We start from the raw sequence: 20,350 nt of genomic DNA, 5'->3' as shown, positions 1-20,350 counted from the left end.
GCTCCCCTGCCAAGCCGTGTTGGTGGGAAGCAGGACCCGCTTCAAGCAGAGTCATTTTACCTTTATCCCATTTTAATTAGGTTGGTGTCTAGGTAAATGTCCTTTGAAGAAAGAGTTCTTCTATTAAAAAAAAAGAAGAATTTGAAAACTCATAATCTCTCAGGACAGCCCTTTCCAGATTTGAGTAACTCTACGGATTAGAAATTTCTTTGTTACACTGAGCTGGAATCTGCCCCGCTGCACTCCCTCAGGACACATCACATCGGCCCAGAGGTCCTTAGGTCCCTAAAGGCAGCTTTGAGGTCTGTCCCGTGACCTCACCTCGCTGAGCACCCCAGTTCCGAGGTACAGGTATCTCATGAGATGGTAGGCTGTTTGGGGTGCTGTACATGACGAACTCTTACGTTATTTTTGTTTGACAGATCGCATCGTGTTCCTGCTTCAGGGGACCTTAGGGATTGTCATCAACCAGGGACATCAGGGGAAATCTGGAGCATTTTTTATAAGCCTTCCACTTCGATTTCCATCTTTAAGAAGAAGCTCAAGGGTCAGAGTCAACAAGATGACCGCAATCCTCTTGTGAGTGACTAACGCACCCGTCCCTCCCTGGGGCGCGAGGCTCCTCTGAGTGCAGGGCCACAGGGGACTGCCTCTCCTGTGGCTTCTTCCCACGAACTCTTCCCTGCCTGTCCTCCACCTCTTCCAAGGCGCCTGCCAATGGACTGGGAAGGGGCGCCTGCTGCAGGAGCAGGCGTAGCCTGGGTTCCTCCTGCTTCATCAGCTGCACTTCAGAGAGAGACACTCAAGGTCCCAGGGTCCAGGGCCTCCTGTGCGTGTGTGTCTCTCCGATCTAGGAGTAGGGGTGTCAGGACACTGGGGCTGAGAGGACAAAGATGGTTGTGTCCAGCACTGGGTTCAAGTACATTCTAGATGACTGTCAGGTGGTGGGTAAGGGTAGTGTACATTGAGTCTTCCTTGCTTCTTCTTTATGTTGTCCACACACAGACCACTTTCTCCTGGTCTTTGGGGTCTGGAAGAGGGCCGGCAGAGAATTCCGAGGTTTTCTTGAGGGTTGGTCTGGTCCGGTATTCCTACGTCCCAAAGCCCTAAAGAGGGCCCACGCTCTGTGCTGACTCTGGGGCTTTGTTCTCTGGGCACTGGATGAGGACAGGCCTCCTCCCACCTGGGACAGCCTGGCTGCTGACCCCATTCATGTTAAATCTGAAACCTTCCACACTTGGGCTTCCTCCCATAGCTTGGTGACCAACAGAACAAGCTTGTAGAGGGGCCGCATAAAACACCCATTGACTTCCTCACACAACAGACTTTACTGGAAGCTTTTATAGGTGCTCAGTAACTCCTTGTTGGATTGGACTTGCCTGGCCTCGCCCCCAAACAGCCTGTGGTCCTGTGGAACCTGAGCCAGGCCCTCATCTCTCCGTGATGCTCTAAGCTGACTCTCAGTTCAGAACAGAGAGTGTAGAGGTCATGGTTTGGCATTTCGGCGGCATTGTGTGAGACAGGGTGGCCAGCAGTCCCTCCTTTAGCTGTCCCTCATTTTAAAAAATGACAAACACCCACAGCTGCTGTTCTCTCTGCAGCCCTCTCTGCTCCTTCTTATGGGGACAGAGTGGGGTTTGGAATGGCTTGGTAGAGAAGGAGGGGTCTCTTAACCCTGGTCCCATACTACCCTGCCCCCAGGCGGGCAGGTGAATCACAGAGATGGCCTGAGGAGGGAGAGGGAGGGTGTGGGAACTGGAGACCTTCTGAGAACGGGCCTCCAAGACTGAGAGCTACAGATGCAGTGGCTCCAGATGCAGAGTCCGTGCCATCTCCCATTCAGAAGCCCCCAGCAGCCAAAGCAGGCTGTGCCCACAGCAGCTGGTCAGAGCCGCCTGTGCCTCTAAAGGTCAGGCCTGAGCCTTTGTCAGAACATGACTCCCAAAGGCACTCAGGCCTGGGTCATGCTGTGCCTCTAGCCTCACAGGTTCCCCCTTCAGAGCACTTTGGCCACCTTCCCTAAGTCCCTAAGCCACTCCCTACCACGGCCCTGCCTGGGGTTTTGCCATATTGGCAACCTGTCTGAAACTGGCTGCTGCTAGAAAAACAGAGGGCCATGTGGGGCTAGCTGGGAGGTGTCTGCAGGGAGAGGTGACACCTGGCAACCAGGAAAGACACTAGGAGCTGGCAGGCAGAGGTGCATTCAGAGGAGGGAAAGGGTGCAGTGTGTCCACAGGAGGGCAGGGGTACTGCCCGCCCCAGGCACCATGTGAGGCCTGGCCCAAGCGTGGGTCTGCCGGGTGCTGTCTTCACGCTTTGATCTGGGCAGGGCGGTTGCCCTGGAGCAGCTGTCCACAGGCCCCTGGGTCTGGAGACAGAGGTCTGTCCCATACAAGGACCACTGGAAACACACTGACATGTGCAGTCTCCGTTCCAAGCTATTCCTGGCTTTTGTGGCATCTCCTCTCAAACCCAAGTGTCAGGTGTGCAGGCACAAAGGGCCCTGTGCTGCGAATAGATCCAGTCCCAGCACAAAGGGAGTGTGGAATGTGCTAAAGGGCTCGCCCAGCCAAGATGCCATTGTTCAGCTGCCTGAGGCTTTCTCTGACCGCTGACCTTGGGGCCCCCCCTCCTACCCTGCTCACCTTGTACCTCTGGTCACAGGGGCCAAGCCAGTGGGTTGTCTGGGCCTGCAGCTGGCTCTGCCCTTTCTCAGAGATCCTGGAAGGGCTGGGGACGCCCCAGCCCCAGGACTCTCCTTCCGGCTGGTCCTAGAGCAGCCCAGTGCCACCAGGGTCACTTTACAGCCCAGGGAGGGACCACAAGCAACCCAAACCAGCCTCAGGACAATGTAGGGGGAGGTCGCCGTAAATTGTCCCAGGCCAAACTGCCATAAGTCCCTTGGCCACAGTCTGGCCCAGTCTGGTCATGGTCCTGGTTGGACCCTGTTGGCAACACCCACAGAGGGTCCCTTGCAGCTAAGTAAACACCTGAGAAATAATTTGTCCCAGAAGAGGTGGGGGGTGCTTCCAGGGGCATCGAAGGAGGGAGCACTTGGTCTTTTAAGAAATTACCTTAGAAAAGAGCAAGTGGGGGTTGGAGGTGATTGGAAAGGTGGCCCTGAGAAAGTTCATTATAGATTACACAGCAGAAGATTATGAAAGGGGGGGCCTCTGGGGACCACCGTGGAGGGTGTCTGCCCTGAGGTGCAGCGTGGAGGGCGCCGCAAGCTTGCACCTCACTCAGGACCACTGGGCCCTCCTCACCCCGTCCACTGCCAGCTCCCAGGCCCTGCCTTCTCTGTGTGTGGTGTGTCCCAACTTGAGTGAGGGCCCTCAAGCAGCTGCTCCTGTTGCCTCCCGTGGTGGTTGCACCTTTTCTTAGCCATGCTTCCCAGTGGCCTTGGCCCCTCTAGAAGGTGCTCAGTGCCCCGTGTTCTTCCCCACCAGCCAGTGCTTCCAGAGCCGAGAAGGAGTAGGAATGAACCCCGGTACCTCCCCCACGCCCCCCGTCAGGGCAGGGTGAGGCCTCCCTGGGTGGAAGTAAGGTAACCCGGTTGCCTACTGTAACTTTTGAAGTGTGGGCTCTGGCTCAAGACTCCAATCAGCCAGAAACCCACAGAGATCAAAGCACTAGTGAGCACAACTGTCCTGGACCCGAGGCCAGAGCTGTGGGGAGAGGCCTCGCCCACATGCCCCATTGTCAGCCCAAGGCAGGGGCCATTGCCAAGCCTCTGTGCGTCCTCCTGGGCACTTAATCCTCACGAGCACTTAGTGGACGGCCTCCCAGATCCCGTCTGCCCTGCCTGATGAGGCCACCCCAAGTCTCCCACGGAGCCAGGCCAGCTCCCCTCTCCATAGCCCAGTCAGCTGGCACCCTCTTGGGTTTCAAATCTCCTATTTGCTGTTTCATGTCTGCTTTTGCTACTACCTTGGGGATTTTTAACCTTTTGATTATTTCCTCCGGTGTCTGTTTACCTTCCTCACTCTCTACCTCCTGGCCAGGTCTCTCAGCTTAGCTGCCCTGGCGTGGGGTGTTTCTCAAACCTTCCGGCCGCAGCTGCCTCCCCTCAGGCTGGCCGGCTCCGGGGTGACGGGGCCTCCCCCTCTGCCTGCAGACCCCAGGGGTGTGTGCTTTGCATGGACGTCTGTCTCGCTGAGTGCAGCCAACTCAACAAGACAGAAATGGGGCGTGGAGGAGGGTCCAAGGCAAGTCTGCTGCTTCAGAGAGCAGAGGGAGCAGAGTGGGGAGCAGCCGCCGCCGGGCTCACGCCGCCCCCAGACCGGCCCACATCCAGACTCACCGTCCCGTGGGGATCTTGACTTTGGATGACAAGGCTTTATTTGTAAATATGCTCTTAATATGCAACTTTGAGAATAAAATAGAAACATCGTGTGTTTTAAAATATGAGATGAAGTGTGACGCACTGTATACAATTTAATATATATTTTTAGGATTTTGTTATTTAAGAAAATGGAATGTAATGGTACTTAACTTTTGCAAAAGAGAGAAAAATGTTATTTTTACTGCCTGGAGAAAATAAATATTCTCATCGTTGTAGAAACAGGGTGATGGGCCCTGGCTTGTCGTGTTTATGGGAGCGCTCACAGGAGGGTATCGCGTGCCGGGAGACCACCTTCTCTTCTTAACTCTGCCCATGCCGGGCCTCTCCGTCTGCTTGGCTTCTCCCAAGCGTCTCCAGGCTCCCTCGGGTCTCACTGCAGCTTTGACGCACCGTTGATCTTCAGCCGGTGAGACCGGAGAGAGTTGGCATTCCAAACGAGCACACCACACAGTGGAGGCGGAAGCCAGCGCGTCTCTGCACTCAGCGAGACCTAGGTCTGAGCTGGCCTTGGGCTGGCCAGTCCACCAGTCAGCTGCAGTTTCTACTCCCTGTAAAATGTCACAGTACCTGTGCCTCAGAGGGTGATGAAGACTAAGTGAGAAAATGGGTCTGACACACTGATGTCATTATTATCCAACGTGGGATTCATCTTGCCTTTCAGAGCAACCACTTCTTCCTCTCGCTGCCCTGTCCTTTTTAAGAACAGTGATGGAAGCTCCACGTGAGTTGCCTGCTCTGCCCTGGGCACTCTGCTGTCAGGCGCTGTGGACACCCTAACAGCCCCTTCAGCAGGGGCTGTCGCCCCCATTTTGCCAATGAGGAAACTGAGGCTCAGAGAGCAGCATTGGGGTAATAGCCGAGAGAGAGCACAGCCCTGCAGTCAGCCGACAGGATCGCCCCCCACCATTTGTTTGCTGAGAGGCCAGGGAGCGTACAAGGAAGACTTCGAAGGGCTCTGGTGGAAGAGTGACACCAGATTCCTAGTTTAGAAGGATTTTCTACTCACGTTAGGAAAAACCAATTGGAGTGGTATCAGACCAAGGGCGAGGGGGCTACTCAGAAAGCTCGTAGACATACCGGTCCAAAGGAGAGCTTCAGAGGGCCTGACTGGGACCCCAGACCAGCACTGTGGAGGGAGGGGAGGACCTAGGTGAGAGAAAGCCGGCCACACCCATATGCCAGGGGCAGGTGCTTGGGACTGACTGCTCGGGCTCACACCACTTACCACGTGATCTTGCGCAAGAGACCCAGCCCTGGGTGCCTGCTTTCTCACCTGTCAGATGGGGGCAATTAGAGTTCCTGCCCATAGAGCTGGGATGGGTTATTACCTGTAGTATGGTTTCCATAAATGTAGCTGTTCTTTGTTATTGTAGAGTAGAGGTGGGGGTTTAAGAACAAGGAAGTGTCTAGGATATCGCTCACATTTATCTCAATGTTCAATATTAGAAGTGTTTTGAAAAGTCTTTTTAAAAAGATTTTATTTATTTTTAGAGAATGGGGGAAGGGAGAGAGACATCAATGTGCGGCTGCCTCTCGCACGCCCCCCACCAGGAACCTCGCCAGCAACCCAGGCATGTGCCCTGACTAGGAGTCGAACCGATGACCCCATGGTTCACACCAGCCAGGGCTGAAAGGTCTTTATTTAGAAGTTTGGTGATGTTTTTTTGTGACTAGAAATGGGTCGTAGTAACTTAACTCTTGTTTCCATCAATCACCCTATGGTAAAATTGGCTTCATTATACTTCGTTTCATGTAAAGTTGCAGTTTCCAAGAACCTGTTAACGACGATGTGAGGACTGACTGTGGTTCTCTGGCAGGCACATCACCTGGACGAGGAGTTTGTGTCCCTCTCTCTCCCTCAGGCCTCTCTCCAGCTGGCCGTGGCCTGCACGCCCAGCCACCGGCCTCACGCTGCCGTGGCTGCTGCAAGGCAGCGGCACCTGGAAGGCTGGCTTCGCTCGAGTGTTTCTCTTCTCTGAGCTTTCCTTCTCTCTTTCCCAGAAGCTCTTTCCTTCCCTGAAGGAAAAAGAGTTTTTGACTTTTTAAAATAACTCTAAAATATTGTATAGTGGGTATACAATATTGTATCAGTTTCAGGCTTACAGTACAGTGATTCAACATTCCTGTGTCTTACCACGTGATCTCCACACTAAGTATATTCATCGTCTGTCTCCATCCGCAGTCACCACAGTAGTTAGTATTAACTCCACCCCCTTCACCTTTTCCACCCGTTCCCCCCGCCCTCCTCCCTTCTGGCAACCATCAGTTTGATCTGTTTCTATGAGTCTATTTTTGTTTTGTTTGTTCATTTATGTGTGATTTTTTTTGAGATTCCACATATAAATGAAACCATATGGTATTTGTCTTTCTTTGACTTATTTCACTTAGCATAATGCTCTCTAGGTCTACCACATTGTCCCAAATGGCAAGATTTCATTCTTTTTTTTATTGGTGAGTAATAGTCTATTTTATATACATATAATCTCACATCTTTATCCATTTATCTGTTCACGGACAACTGGGTTGCTTCCATATCCTGGCCTATCATAAATAATTCTGCAATGAAAATAGGAGTGCGTATATCTTTTCAAATTAGTGTGTTCGTTTTTGGTAAATACCCGGAAGTGGAGTTGCTGGGTCACGTGGTAGATCTATTTTTTAGTTTTTTCAGGAATCTCCATACTGTTTTTCATAGTGACCACACCAAATCCAGTCCCACTAACAGTGCATAAGGGTTCCCTTTTCTCCACATGTTTGCCAGCGTGTGACTTTTTGGTAATAGCCATTCGCACAGGTGTGCGGCAATATCTCGTTGTAGCTTTGATTTGCATTTCCCTGGTGATTAGCAAGGCTGAGCATCTTTCCATACGTCTCTTGGCCTCTGCTTGTCCTCTTTGGAGAGATGTCTCTGCATGTCCTCCAGCCATTTTTTGATTGGATTGTTTATATTTTTGTTAATGAGTGGTACGAGTTCCTTATTATTTTGTCTATCAACCCCTTATCAGATGTGTCATTTGCAAATATAAGCTGAGGGAAAATATTTTTAATGGCTGGTGGAAAACAAATGGGGTGGCCTCACTGGTGAATTTCTTAGAGACAGATTAGCCTGGGGCAGAAAAATAAATAAATGGAACTGTCCTGCCTAAAGCAGGACCGGGGAGAGGCTTCCGACCCCATCTGGGTGGACTTGGGGGACCGCTGACCTTGACCTCATCTTCTCTTTTTCCCAAACCTGAGCAATTCAGACATTGTAAGGCCCGCCCATCAGGGAGCCAACACCAGGTCAGCGTCAGCCTCATCCTTTGTCAGGCAATCAAAGGCTCTTCTTCCTGCAGACCCTGTGGGGATGCAAAGGGATGGATCTTGTTGCCAGCTTGGAAATCACATGACCATCTCCTCGCCTCACTGGGCCTTGCATGCCTGAAACTGCAGACAGTCTCTGGGACTCCGAGAACTGGAGGCTTTTGTTCCTCTGCGATGGGCCGGGTCCCTGTGGGGGATCATTTTTGCTTGGCTGAAAGGGGCCTTGGGGGATAGAACATTTCAACCTCAAGAAGCAGCAACATTTGATTGTAGCTGGAAGTCTTTGCTTCTGGTCTCCAGCTGTCGTCTGCAGCCACCAGGCCCCTGCTGAATGGGACTACAACCGGCAACCGGGGGCAGCAGCACCAGGCTGGGCTGGCCGTGGACCAGTCTGTCGAGGGGGCCCATCTCCAGGACAGCCTGGTGGCAAGGACACCCACGGCCCTCCTGCTGGTGGTCACTGGGCTCTGGAATGAACCTGCTAGCTGAGGATGACTGGGCTTGTGAGCCAGGCTCCACAGAAAAGCATTTTAGGAGAAGAAGAGATCCAAGTTTGAGGTCCAGGCTAACTCCTGGGGGGGTGGGAGGGGTGGGACAGAAAGGTCTGAAACAGCCAAGGCTTTTGCAATAGAGAAGTTTCAGATTTCACTTATTTCACTCTTAGGAACGTTTACCATTGTTCCTGTTCAAATGAGGCCACTGAACTTTCAAAAACTTAATTGGGGGGGGGGGGGGTACTGGTATTTTGCACACTGACCACGTCAGTATGTTTAATGGACTTGCCTGAGTACCACAGATGAATCGGATCAAGAGCACTTGAGGGGTATGCAAACCTCACATTTAATCAAATCTGGCACAGCTTTTTATGGGCCCCGGGGTGAACTGAGCAAAGGGGTTTTGAACATGCAAGGGTGATGATGATAATGATGATAACAGCAGCTAACACTTCGGCAATACTTCTGTGTGCGAGACACTGTGTTGAGCACCCAACAGACATTACTGAATTCAGCCTTGTGACGACCCAGCCTGGGAACAGAGGCTCAGAGAAGGGGCCCAGCGGGTGGAAGACAAGGGCAGGGGTCAGCCTGCTTCAAAGCCAGGGCTCCTTATTCCTGTGGCACTTCAGGCCCCTCAGGGCAGCAGGTGAGCTCTGAGGGGGGCGCCCAAAGCCCCCAGGTATCTCACCCTCACACATGTTGCCTCTAGTCAGCCCAGGAAAACTATAGATCAGCTTGTCTGGGGCAAGGAAGGTGTGGAACCTACACTTCTTAATTTGAAAACAAACGCCTTTGAGAATCAGGTGAATGTTATCACGCCCCTCCCTCAAAAAGATACCACCTACAAAAATCTGCATAGAAATTCTGCAGATTTAAAGACCTAAAACCCTCCCATAGACTTCAGGTTTAGAAGCTCTTCATTAGGCATCTGTACCTACAAGTTAAAACTAGACCCAAAGAGGACAACAATGAAAGTATTAATATAATAATACATTTAACCGATCACTTATTAAGTGGCAGGCACTTACTGCAGGAGTTGGTAAGTTTTTTCTGCAAAGGGCTAGGTAGTAACTATTTTACCCTTTGTGAACCATATAGCGTGTGATCTCTTTCACAACTACTCAGCTCCGCCCACACCGGTTGTTGGGGGCCAACCCCTAGAACCAGTGCCCATCCACTGGGGCCCTCCAGGACCCACCCCTGCAGGCCCAACGCTCACAGCAGCTCTGTGCATCAAGCTTGCTCGTACCCCCTTTGTCAGGTGAGGACACTGGGGCTGAAGAGGCACAGGAGTCAAGACTGAACCCACCCCAGAGGCTGCTTACATTCCTGAGAGACAAGGCCCAGCAACTTGAAATTGTGGAGAAAGGAAGAGAGGAGGTGCTGGTGGAGCAGAAAGGGGGACCCTAACGCAGGGCAGCACTCTGGGGCCCTGGGAGCAAAAGGGAGAGGAGGGGGGAGCCTCTTTGCCTGAATGGCCTGCACTGCGGGGGAGGGCGGCTTGTTTTCCAAGCTGTTCCTCCAGGCGGAGACCCAGATCCAGGACAGCTGGTGGGCCAGACATTGTTTTGCGTCTCCCAGGTTCTCTTAATTATAACCAGTTTGCCATCCTCAGCAATTCCTTGGTCTTCTTTGCTGACATCCACGAGTTGGAACCATGAGCAGACTCCCAGCCAAACATTTCCCTAAAATCACTTCCCTCTCCCATGCAGGGAGCCCAGCCTCAAAAACTTGCCTTTCTTCTCGGTCAGTGGGGCAGGTTAGGCCCGCCCTTCTGTGCACTGCCTTGCTTGGCTGAGATTTGCCATCCAAACCTCCTAGCAAAGGGGGAGACAATCTGTTTAGCTTTCCCCAACTCCTTGCCTTCCTGGCTGACTCTCAGACTCGGGAAGACGGCCATGGGTGGTCTCTCTTCTTGGTGCACTTCACGGTCTCGCCATTCCCACCTTAGTTATTCGCAGCTTGGGACCAAGGCTTTGGAATGAACTCTCTACGTCAGAAACACACTCCAGGCTGTACCTGTGTACTCTTTGGGGTGAGAGGGCCTGGAAGCTGGGCCGAGGAAGGTGGGAGCCTGAAGGGCCAGGAAGGCAGCAGGTTCAATGTCACACCCTGTGCAGGTGACCATGGCCAAGCAGCGTGGCTTCACTTAGGAAACCTCGACTCCTCATCAGAGGAGCCTTGAGACTATGAGCTCTGGGCTCAGGGACCTGAGGTCAATGTAGGTTCTCCCATCACTAGTTCCTGGACCTCAGGCAAGTTACTTTACCTCTCTAACCTCAGTTTACTCATCCATAAAATAGGTGTAACAGAGCTGTCGTGAAGGTTAAATAATATAATAAAGGTAAAGGGTTAGCTCTGTCACCAGCACTTTAATGACTTTTGTTAGTAAACGAAGGGTGGCGATGCTCCTGACCGCAGAGGCCTGGAGAGGAGTGGTGTGTCAAGGGCCTGGCCCACAGACCCGACCTTGTAGCGCGAGCTGAGTCACACGGCTCTCGGCAGACCCACAGGGACCACCGAAAGCACGGGGACCTCAGCTGCGTTCTGCGTTTGGACTTGAGAGCCCACTCGCCCAGCTCTGAGCACACAGCGAACAAAGGCTCCCGACTCAATTCCTTTAAGTAGCTACTGTCCCTGTCCCGGTGCATCCATTATGTGGCCCTATTTTATGAAAGTACTTAATGACCTTCACCATCTCAGAGACATATCTATTGGGTGAAAATATTCTTCTTTGCTGGCTTCCATCCTGCAGTGGGTTTCTTTATTTGGTGCTTCAAGTCAGGAACCAGTATAGAATTTGGATGTTCTCATCTTGCCCTACTGGCCCCAGGTGGGCAAACAGGCAGTTAAGCCCCCAGGCCTAGCTCGCACAGGGAAGGCACCCAGGAGATGTCTGACAGCTGGATTGCCCCTCCGCACAGACTCCAGACCCTGCCTCTTTGCACCCTTGCTTTCGCTGCAGGAGCCATCCCCGTGCAGCCTGGCTCGCTAGCGCCGCCCAGTGGTAAGAACAGAGAGATGTGGAAGAAGGTTGGCCCTGAATCACTGACTCCCAGGCCCTAAAAAGCCTGGTGTTGAACCCAGGACTCTCACTCACCACGGCACCCAGAAGCTCTCCGATTTGCTAGCTCTGCCGTAAGGTGAGTCCGCTGGGCTCTGGCCCCGTGGGACCAGGCAACAGGAAGATTTTTCTTCTGACAGAAGGAACTTATTCCACCAGCGGTGAATGAAGCTGCCCCACCCCACCTTGAATCACCTCCAGAGACACCTGCTAATGCAGGGGGTGTCTCCCAAAGGCTTCTCCCCTGCCCAGCGGGATGCTTGCTCCCCAAACAAAAAGGCCCTTCTCTTTGTTAACTACCAAATAAGCCTTTCCAAGTTCCCTGGGCTACTTGCTGTACAAATGTTTATGCCTTTGGAAAAAGACTCTCGCAAGTTCTCCCTGGGCAGATGGGTGCGAAGTCAGTAATGAGCCCTCAGCAACTGCGTGTCTGATCTTCCACCAACAGGCCCGCAGCAGGTTGGCGGGGTGGCTGATGTGGGGGTACGCTGTAACTGTGCATTCGATGGGCCTTTGAGGCCTTGGGATGCTCTCTGTAAAGGACACCTGCTACATCTTCAAAACTCCGAATAGGTACTAGGGACCCACCCCCAGAAAGCCTCTGACTCCCCAGCGCTCACTACAGATGAAGGGTTGTGAGTGACCACAGCATTCAAACCACTCCAGGCGAGACCCCGGGGATGGGTGTGCATACAGAGCCAGGAGGAGCTGCCCCTGCCACAGACTAACATGTGCTGGAGAGCAGGTATGTGGTCAGACTAATGATGGACATCTATGGAAGCCTGAGGACCAGGCTCTCTGATAAACCCTACACTCTGTGCTATTCCATTTGGAACTTCAAGCAACCCCATGGGTGGGAATGGTTATATTCACACTTCACAGATGAGAAAATTGAGTCTCAGAGAAATGAAGTCTGCTGCTGACATCATTTAATCCCTGCTTGGTAGATTCTACTCTTCAAAGAGAATGTGTCCCTTGCCCAAAGTCATCAAGCTGGTGAGTGGTGGCGAAGCTAGGACTGAAACCCAGGGCTTTATGCCTCCAGAGTCACATCCAGCTGTCCCATTCCATTTGTGTTGACAAACACAAATGACAATCATCACCTTTCAGACTTCCGGAAGCAATGCCAAGCTCAGAGGAAGGTAGTTTGGTGATTTCTTACAAAACTAAACATACTCTTACTACATGACCCAGTGGTCATGCTCCTTGGTGTTGACCAAAAGAGGCTGAAACCTCATGCACACAAAAGCCTGCATACCGATCTACGTAGCAGCTTTATTCCTAAATGCCGGGACTGGGAAGCAAGCAGGATGCTCTTCAATGGGTCGCTGGATAAACTGTGGTGCATCTGGACAACGGAATATCATTCAGCACAAAAAAGAAATGAGCTACCAACCACACAAAGACATGGGGAAAAAAATGCATATTACTAAGTGAAAGAAGCCAACCCAGAAAGGCTCCATACTGTATGGCTCAAAATGTATGACATTCTGGAAAAGGCAAAGTTGTGGAGACAGCAAAAGGGTCATTGATGTCCAGGGCTTGGGGGGAGGGAGGGGGAATATTCCTGCAGCTTCTTCAACAACCCCCACACTTCACTACCGGGACTGGCTCCTGGCTTCTCCACACTTTCCAACCTCGCTGACGTCCATACAAGTCCCTACCCAACAGCAGAAGAAGGCATATTATTTTCAAACGCACATGCAACGTTTATTGAGATAGACCTTATGCTGGGCCATGAAAGAAACGCAGTTAATTTAAAAGGATTGAAGTGTGTTTCCACCTTAAGAAACTAGGAGGAGGAGGAGGAAGAAATTAGACAAAAAGTAAGTCAAAGAAAGACATAAAAACCAGAGTGGGAGTCAAATAAATCAAAAACGAAAAATAGAGAAAAAATCACTGAAACCAAAGCTGGTTCTCTGAGAAGATCAATAAAATTGATTCACCTCTAGGCAGATTGGCCAGTAGAAAAAGACATAGGACAGAGGTGCCATCACTATAGATTCTACAAAGAGTTAAAAGACAAAAAGGGAATATTTTGAATAACTTTTGGTAATAAAACTAGCAATTAGATGAAATGGGCAAATTCCTTGAAAAACGTAATTTACTAAAGCTCATTCAAGAACCAAGAGATAACCTGGAGAGCTCTCTGTCTGTTAAAGGCTTTGAATCTGTCGTTAAAAACTTTCCTACAAACAAAACTGCAGGCCTAAATGGCTTCCCTGGGCCTGGGAGTTCTATCAAACATTAAAGGAAGAAATAATACCAATTCTACACAAACTTCCAGAAAATTGAACAGGAAAAAATAGATCCCAGTTCATTCTGCGAAGCCATTATTTCATTGATACCAAAACTAGATAAGTACTCTAAGAATAAAAAATCTATAATTCAGTATCACTCAATAACACAGAAGCAAAAATTCTTTTCTTTTTTTTTTTGGAGTTCTATTCTTTGAATTTTATTCTTCAATTACAGTTGACATTCAATATTATTTTGTATTAGTTTCAGGTGTACAGCACAGTGGTTAGACATTTATATAACTTACAAGTGATCCCCTGAAAATTTCAAGTACCCACCTGGCATCATACATGGTTATTACAATATTATTCCCTATGCTGTACTTTATATCCTCGTGACTATTTTGTAACTACTGATTTGAACTTCTTAATCCCTTCATCTTTTCACCCAGCAACAGAAATTCTTTTTTGTTTTTTAATCCTCACCTGAGCATATGTTTACTGATCTGAGAGACAGAGAGAGAGAGAGAGAGAGAGGGAGGAAGTGTAAATTGGCACAGCCACTATGGAAAACAGTGTGGAGAGTATCAAAAAATTAAAAACAGAGCTGCCATACCATCCAGAACTTCCACTTCCGGGGAGTTATTCAAAGAAATCCAAACCACTAATTCGAAAAGATACGTGCGCCCCTCCGCTCGCTGCAGCATCATGTACAACAGCCAAGCTATGGAAGCAACCTGGGCGCCCACTGACAGATGAGCGGGTACAGAAGATGCGGTACATGTACACGCAGCGGAGTACCACTCAGCAATGAGAAAAGAATGAAATCTTGCCATCTGCGACAACACGGATGGACGTAGAGGGCATGATGTTAAGTGAAATAAGTCAGAGGAATACGGATACCGCATGGTTTCGCTTATATGTGGAATCTAAAAACACAGAACAAATGAATAAACAAAACAAAATAGAAACAGACCCGTGGGTATAGACAGCAAGCTGATGGTTGCCAAGCGGGGAGGGTTGTGGGAGAATGAGTGAAATTTTACAATTAGTTAATTATTTTCAAGAAAAGAAAAGAAAGATCTGGGTTCTTTTTTATTTTTTTTTTGAAGGTGATGAACTATGGATATACACAACAATGGGTGAATCTTAAAAACAATTTTATGTACAGTGAAGGAAGCCAGACCAAAGAAGAGTACAGATGATACGATTTCATCTACATAAAATTCCAGAAAATGCAAATAGTGTGTAGTGACAGGAAGCAGATCAGCAGTTGCCTGGGAGTGTGGGAGGGGTGGGAGGAAGGGGTTATGAAGGGCAAGAGGAAGCTTGGGGGCTGGGGAGGTGGACAGATTCATTATTCTGATTGTGAAGATGGTTTCCCAGGTGTAGACACAGATCACACATGATCAGATTGGACACTCTAAGTGTGCACAGTTTATTGTACGTCAATCACACCTCATTAAAACTGTTCAAAATAAATAATAGCATGTGATGTATGACATAACATAAAACGAACTCTGAAATAAATCCGTGCTCAGGGTCGGAGGCCTCTCTCCCTTCCTGAAAGGGGAGACGGGAGGTAGGGCCAGACCATCCGAGGCAGGGCCGGTGCCCTCCACTGTCTCCCACCTCCAACGTGCACCAAAGACGGTCCTTCTGGGGTCTTAGCAGAGCTCAGATTCCCGAGGCGTAGCCCGGCATCCAGGGCACCCGAGCCCGTGTGCAGCCTTCCGGGTACTTCCCCTTCATCTGACTATTCTGAGAAAGACGCTTTTCTCCTTTTGCACCATGGGCCTTCATCACTGCAAGCTCCTTGAGGATGGGCAGCTCCTAACTCCACACCAGCAGGCGCGGCCTTTGCACAGGGTGTTTCCTCATTGTCTTCTTCCCTCTTCGCCGGTCCATTCCCCTCATCCTCCAGCTTCCCGCCCACAAAGATTTTCTTGGGCCTGCACCCCCCAGCCCCGGCCAAGCCCTGATATCTCAGTCAGGTCCATGTTATTCTCTTTCATATACCCTGCCTCACCCTTTCCCATCATCTCCTTATCACGAAGTGCAATTACAGTTATCTGGCTATGAGTTTCTCTGTGCTCTGTCTTCGCACTTGGCCATGACCATTTCTGCAGCACCAGCACCAAACCTGAGCTTGGGCTCCAGGGGGGCTCAGCAAACGTATGTGGGATGGGTGACGACATTCTCTGTACAGTCCCCGGTATGCTCGGGCTTCAGAACTGGCATTGAATCTCTTGGGGATTCAAGTCTGCCGCGTTCCACCCAGCAGGCAAAATTCAGAGCTGACATTAATTCTTTAATTCACATGAATCTGACTGAGCGAGGCATCAAGACAATCCCCGCCTTTGTCAGAACTGTGGGAGTGTTACTTATGCGGAGAGGAAAGCCAGTCTAAAATCAGTCGCTTTTAGAAACCATCAGCTCAAGAAATTAAGGATTCTGTCAGCGTGCCCTGAATTTCTGGGCCTAGCAATTAATTCCTTCTAGATTAAAGGATTGTTGTGTTTCTGATACATTATTATGCAGAGTGGGCTTGCTGTGAATTTTAAAACTTTAACCAGGTCCTCATTAACTGGGATCTTTTATTTGTGTGCAACTTCTAGAAGAGGCCCTCGGCTAGAAAGTGAGCTGACGCATCCAAAAAAAAAAAAAATCCAGGGGGCATCCTGATGCCCATTCAGTCAGGGCAGCTGTCCCCCCTCCTCCTGGTAACAGAACCGTTTACTCCTAACCCACCGGGCGCAGGCTGGACCTTGTACGTCCCCCCCCCTGAATCCTTGCCCGCCCACCCCATCAGGCAGCCACAGTTACCATTTCCTCTAGCTGGCAGGTGAGATCACTGCAGCTGCTGAAGGGACATGAATCCCCTTGCTCAGGCCAGGGGGCAGCTCGCATCTACTGACCCCCAGGCCCCATGCTTGGCCCCACCTTCCACTGCACCCCCTTCTCCCTGGACAACAAAGACCACCGTGCAGAAGGACCCCAAGGTCTTTGAGTCCACTGTCCATCCAAGAACCATTCCAGCTTGGGGCGGTATCCATGGAACAAGGCTCTGCTGGAGGTCGGAGGTCGGAGGAAGCCATGGAAGCCCAGCCACATGTGAGGCAGAGGGTGACGCAGGGGCCAGGGGCTCCGTCCTGTATCTGGGAACCTCAGGGTTTTCTCAGGCAGGTTCTAGCCTGGCCACCCTTAGGGCCAACGCTGACTCAGGTTAACCCAGGAGGAGAGATTTCCGGGACCCCTCTCACCCCAAATTAGCCTGGGTCCCGGCCCTCGGCATCTTAGCCATTCCCCCTGTTTCGTTCACACAGGTTTATACCCGTAGTGGCTTATACTTGTAACATTGGTGCACACAGCCATTCCCACCCCTCCCCAGCCCAATGTGGATTCCTAGAATCCTGGGATCTCCTTCTAGAAACTTTAGAAACTTAAAAGGAAGTTGGTCAGGAGCCCCAGCACCTCTAATACCATGTTCCCTCCGTCTCCCCAGACAGGGAGGCAGGCGGCCCCAGAGTAGCCCATGTGACAGGTCCCCATCGCCCGCTTGTCCCTCCGCCGCACAGACAGAGGGGCTGCTCAGCGCCTCCGCCCAAGGAGACTGGGAGCCATGCACAGCACAAAGCAGCTAACGGTATAGTTCTCATTAAAAAACAATCTAAAGGAAGTTCCAACACATGCTACCACATGGATGAACCTTGAGGATGTTACGCTCGGTGAAATGAAAGGACAAATACTGCGTGACTGCACTTCTGTGAGGCAACCGGAGTGGCCGGATTCATAGAGACCGACGGTGGGAAGGTGGTCGCCAGGTTGTGGGGGAGGGAACAGGGAGTTGGTGCTAAATGGGGACAGTTCCAGTTGTGCAAGAGGAGAGGAGCTCTGGGGGGTGGTGATATTTCACAACAACATGAATTCACTTAATGCCATTGAACTGCACACTTTAAAATGGTTTAAATGGTCGGTTTAATGTTATGTATATTTTACCATAATTTTTAAAAAAATAATACAAGCCATGTAAGGTCTCCCTTCACCAAGTGCCCTCCCGTTCGCACCATCTCATTGACTCCTGGCAGCAGCGTCTGGAGATAATTCTACTATTGACTGTCTTCATGTTCTAGGTGAGGAAACCCAGATGAGGGCAGTGACAGGGCAGCCTTGATGTCACCCAGCGCATAAGCGGGAGGCCAGGGCCCCACCCGGGGCCCGACTGTGGGGCCTGCCGTCTCCCCGCTTGGGGCCCAGGCCTCAAGGGGAGCCGTCCCCTCCCTGACCATTTTCCGTCCGCAGTTCTGCTCAGACTTCCCTGCCAAGGGACAGCAAACAGGATCCAGATGGAGGTTCCCCCGCTGACCAAGATGGAGCTGAACTTGAAACCCTTCTGCCAGGATCTCCTAATGCATCCCAGACTTCTGTCCTGGAAGTATCTGGTGCCCTCCTGCCAGAGCAGTGGGGGGCAGAGAGGCGGCCAAGCCCTGGAATGCCCAGTTTCCTCCCATGGTGAGACCATCTCATTCCCGCCCACAGGAGTGCTGTGGGGTTGCCATAACAACCCCTCCTATAAAGACACAGTGTGTTGCATTAGGGCCCACATGACCTCGTGACCTCATCTTAACTTGGTCACCTGTAAAGACTATTTTTAAATAAGAGCACCCAGGATTAGGACTTCAACCTTTTGGGGGACACAGTTCAACCCGTAACTCCCATTCCATGCTGCTGCTGCTCCTCTCAGCCTCCCTCGAGGCCGGCAGGGAAGGCCCTGAGTATCAGGGATGTTTGCAAAGAGCAGTGGCATTTCACATACTCTAAGGCTTTATGAATTTAAACGGCCGCCATCCTGGACTGAATTCTCACTGTGTGCAGGCACTAGGCATACACTCTCCCCAGCCCTCAGCGGCAGGGCAGCTATCAACATCCCATTCTACAGGCGACTGCCACAGTTCTCAGTTGGAGGGAGGAGGCTCAAATTCTTGCCGTTGAAGTAAATGACAGTGCCTGGGAACTCCAGTGGGAGGGGAGATGTGTGGGAGGAGGTTCATTTTTCCCGCCTACAAATCGCTGGAATAGGGTGACTTCTCTCCATCCCGTTGGTGACTTCCTGTATTAGTGTGCCGGGGCTGGCATACCAAATCACCACCAACCTGGTGACTTAACACAACAGAAACTTCTTCTCCCATGCTTCTGGAGGCCAGAATCCGAAGTCAAGACGTCGGCAGGACTGAGCTCCCTCTGAAGGCTTCTGGTGGCTCCAGGTGGTCCTTGCTGTGTGGCTGCCTCCCCCCAGACTCTGCCTCTGACCTCGCTCTGTCTCTCCTCTGGGTGCCTTTTATAGAGACGTTTGTCATTGGATTGATGCCCCATCCAGGTGATCCAGGATGATCTCATCTCAAGACCCTTCCTTACAGCTGCAAAGGCTTTTTCCAGATAAGGACACATTCCTAGATGCCAGGGCATGGACATGTCTTTCAGGGACCGTCATTCAACCCCTCCTTATGTCCCCAGCCCCCATAGTCTGAGCTGGGCCGCTGCAAGTAGCCCCGTCTCTTTGTGAAAGAGGGATCTCTCACAAGCAGAGACCAGACCCACGTCCCTCTCTCCTTAAAGTCTCACTGTGGTTGCTAGGGGCTTAGGGAGCAGCCCAGACTTGGCCCCCAAAGCCTCTATGGCCTGCTCTGCTGGTTTCTCTGTTCTCCCCCACCTCTTGTCTTAAGACCTTCCCCTTGCATGCTGTTCCTGCTCTTCCCTCTCCTGGGACCTGCCCCTGGGCTTCACCTGGATGACTTGCTCACCTGCCGAGCCACAGTTTAGATTCCTCCCCATTCCTCAACAACCCAGGCTTCGTGAGGGGCCTGGGCTCCCGCAGGCCCTGGACAGTGGTCACTGTCATAAGCTATGGAAGCGGAGCACAACGTGGGTTCACCTGTCTTTGCTCTCTGAACTGGAATCTCAGCCAGGGCGGGGTCCATGTCTCCACATCCACCTTGGTCACCACAGAATGGCCACCACCCACTACAGGGCACAGTTGGTGTCTTGCAGTGCGTTTTGTGGGGAGGGGTCGGTGCATGAAGGTCAGATATGGCTGAACCTTCCCACTGCTGCCCATCTTCCTTCCTCAGAGTCGTGGGGACACTTTTTCTCCCCTTTAAAATCTTAGATTCTGTTTGAATGTGTGGGTGTTTTCTATAACAACTTCACGTAGTACGTGGCCTTTTGGGGTCAGCTCCTTTCACTTAGCATAAGGTTTTTGAGATTCGTCCACACTGTAGCATGCAGTGGTACTTCACTCCTTTTCACGGCCGAATAATATTCCACTGGGCGGATAGACCCCATTGTATTCATCCATCGATCAGTTGAGAGACATTTGGATGTTTCCACCTTTTGGCTGTGATGAATAATGCTTCTATGAACAGTCACGTACAAGTTTTTGCGTGAATCTATGATTTTACTTCTCCTGGGTATAGACCTCGGAGTGGTGGATGTGTTTTCTAAATTACAAATAAGCTATATTTTAAGTTTCAAACGTGACACATTAGGGATCACCAAATGACAAGTTAAAAACGAGAAAATATAGACACACCCATAATTCCCACCAAAGATATCTGGCGTCTGGCCCTGCAGACGTCCCTTCGCACACATTTACTTGCGTGGAGCGTGGACAGACAGCAGTGTATGGGGGAACCGGGACAACTCCCTACCCTGTGTCTGGCTCCCTCGACCCCTCGTGCAACTCTCAATAAAGAACCATTTGGTGCAGATTAGAAATGAAACCGGCTTTGACTTCAAAGGACAAACAGCTAAGAGTAAGAGAAAGGAGGAAGACTTTCAGGTTCCTGGAGGTAGGGGAAAAGATTTCCAAGTGGGGTGGAACCTCTCTTTTTTGGTCAAAAAAAAA

At 50.9% G+C, this 20,350-nt stretch overlaps 1 protein-coding gene across 2 annotated transcripts in view; it reads left to right on the top strand.

The window, feature by feature from the left end:
* KREMEN1 (kringle containing transmembrane protein 1) overlaps window positions 1-4,563 on the top strand; it is a 54,130-nt gene extending 49,567 nt beyond the window's left edge. For both annotated transcript variants that reach the window (XM_053927795.2, XM_053927796.2), the window contains exon 9: window positions 423-4,563. In XM_053927795.2, the coding sequence (XP_053783770.1) occupies window positions 423-591 (169 nt within the window). In that variant the 3' untranslated portion in view covers window positions 592-4,563. The remainder of the gene's footprint in view (window positions 1-422) is intronic.
* The last annotated feature ends 15,787 nt before the right edge of the window (window positions 4,564-20,350 follow it).

This window comes from Desmodus rotundus, chromosome 7, assembly GCF_022682495.2.
Source record: "Desmodus rotundus isolate HL8 chromosome 7, HLdesRot8A.1, whole genome shotgun sequence".
Taxonomy (NCBI): Eukaryota; Metazoa; Chordata; class Mammalia; order Chiroptera; family Phyllostomidae; genus Desmodus; species Desmodus rotundus.
Note: the sequence above shows the minus strand (reverse complement) of the source record. Positions and strands in the feature narration are given on the sequence as shown.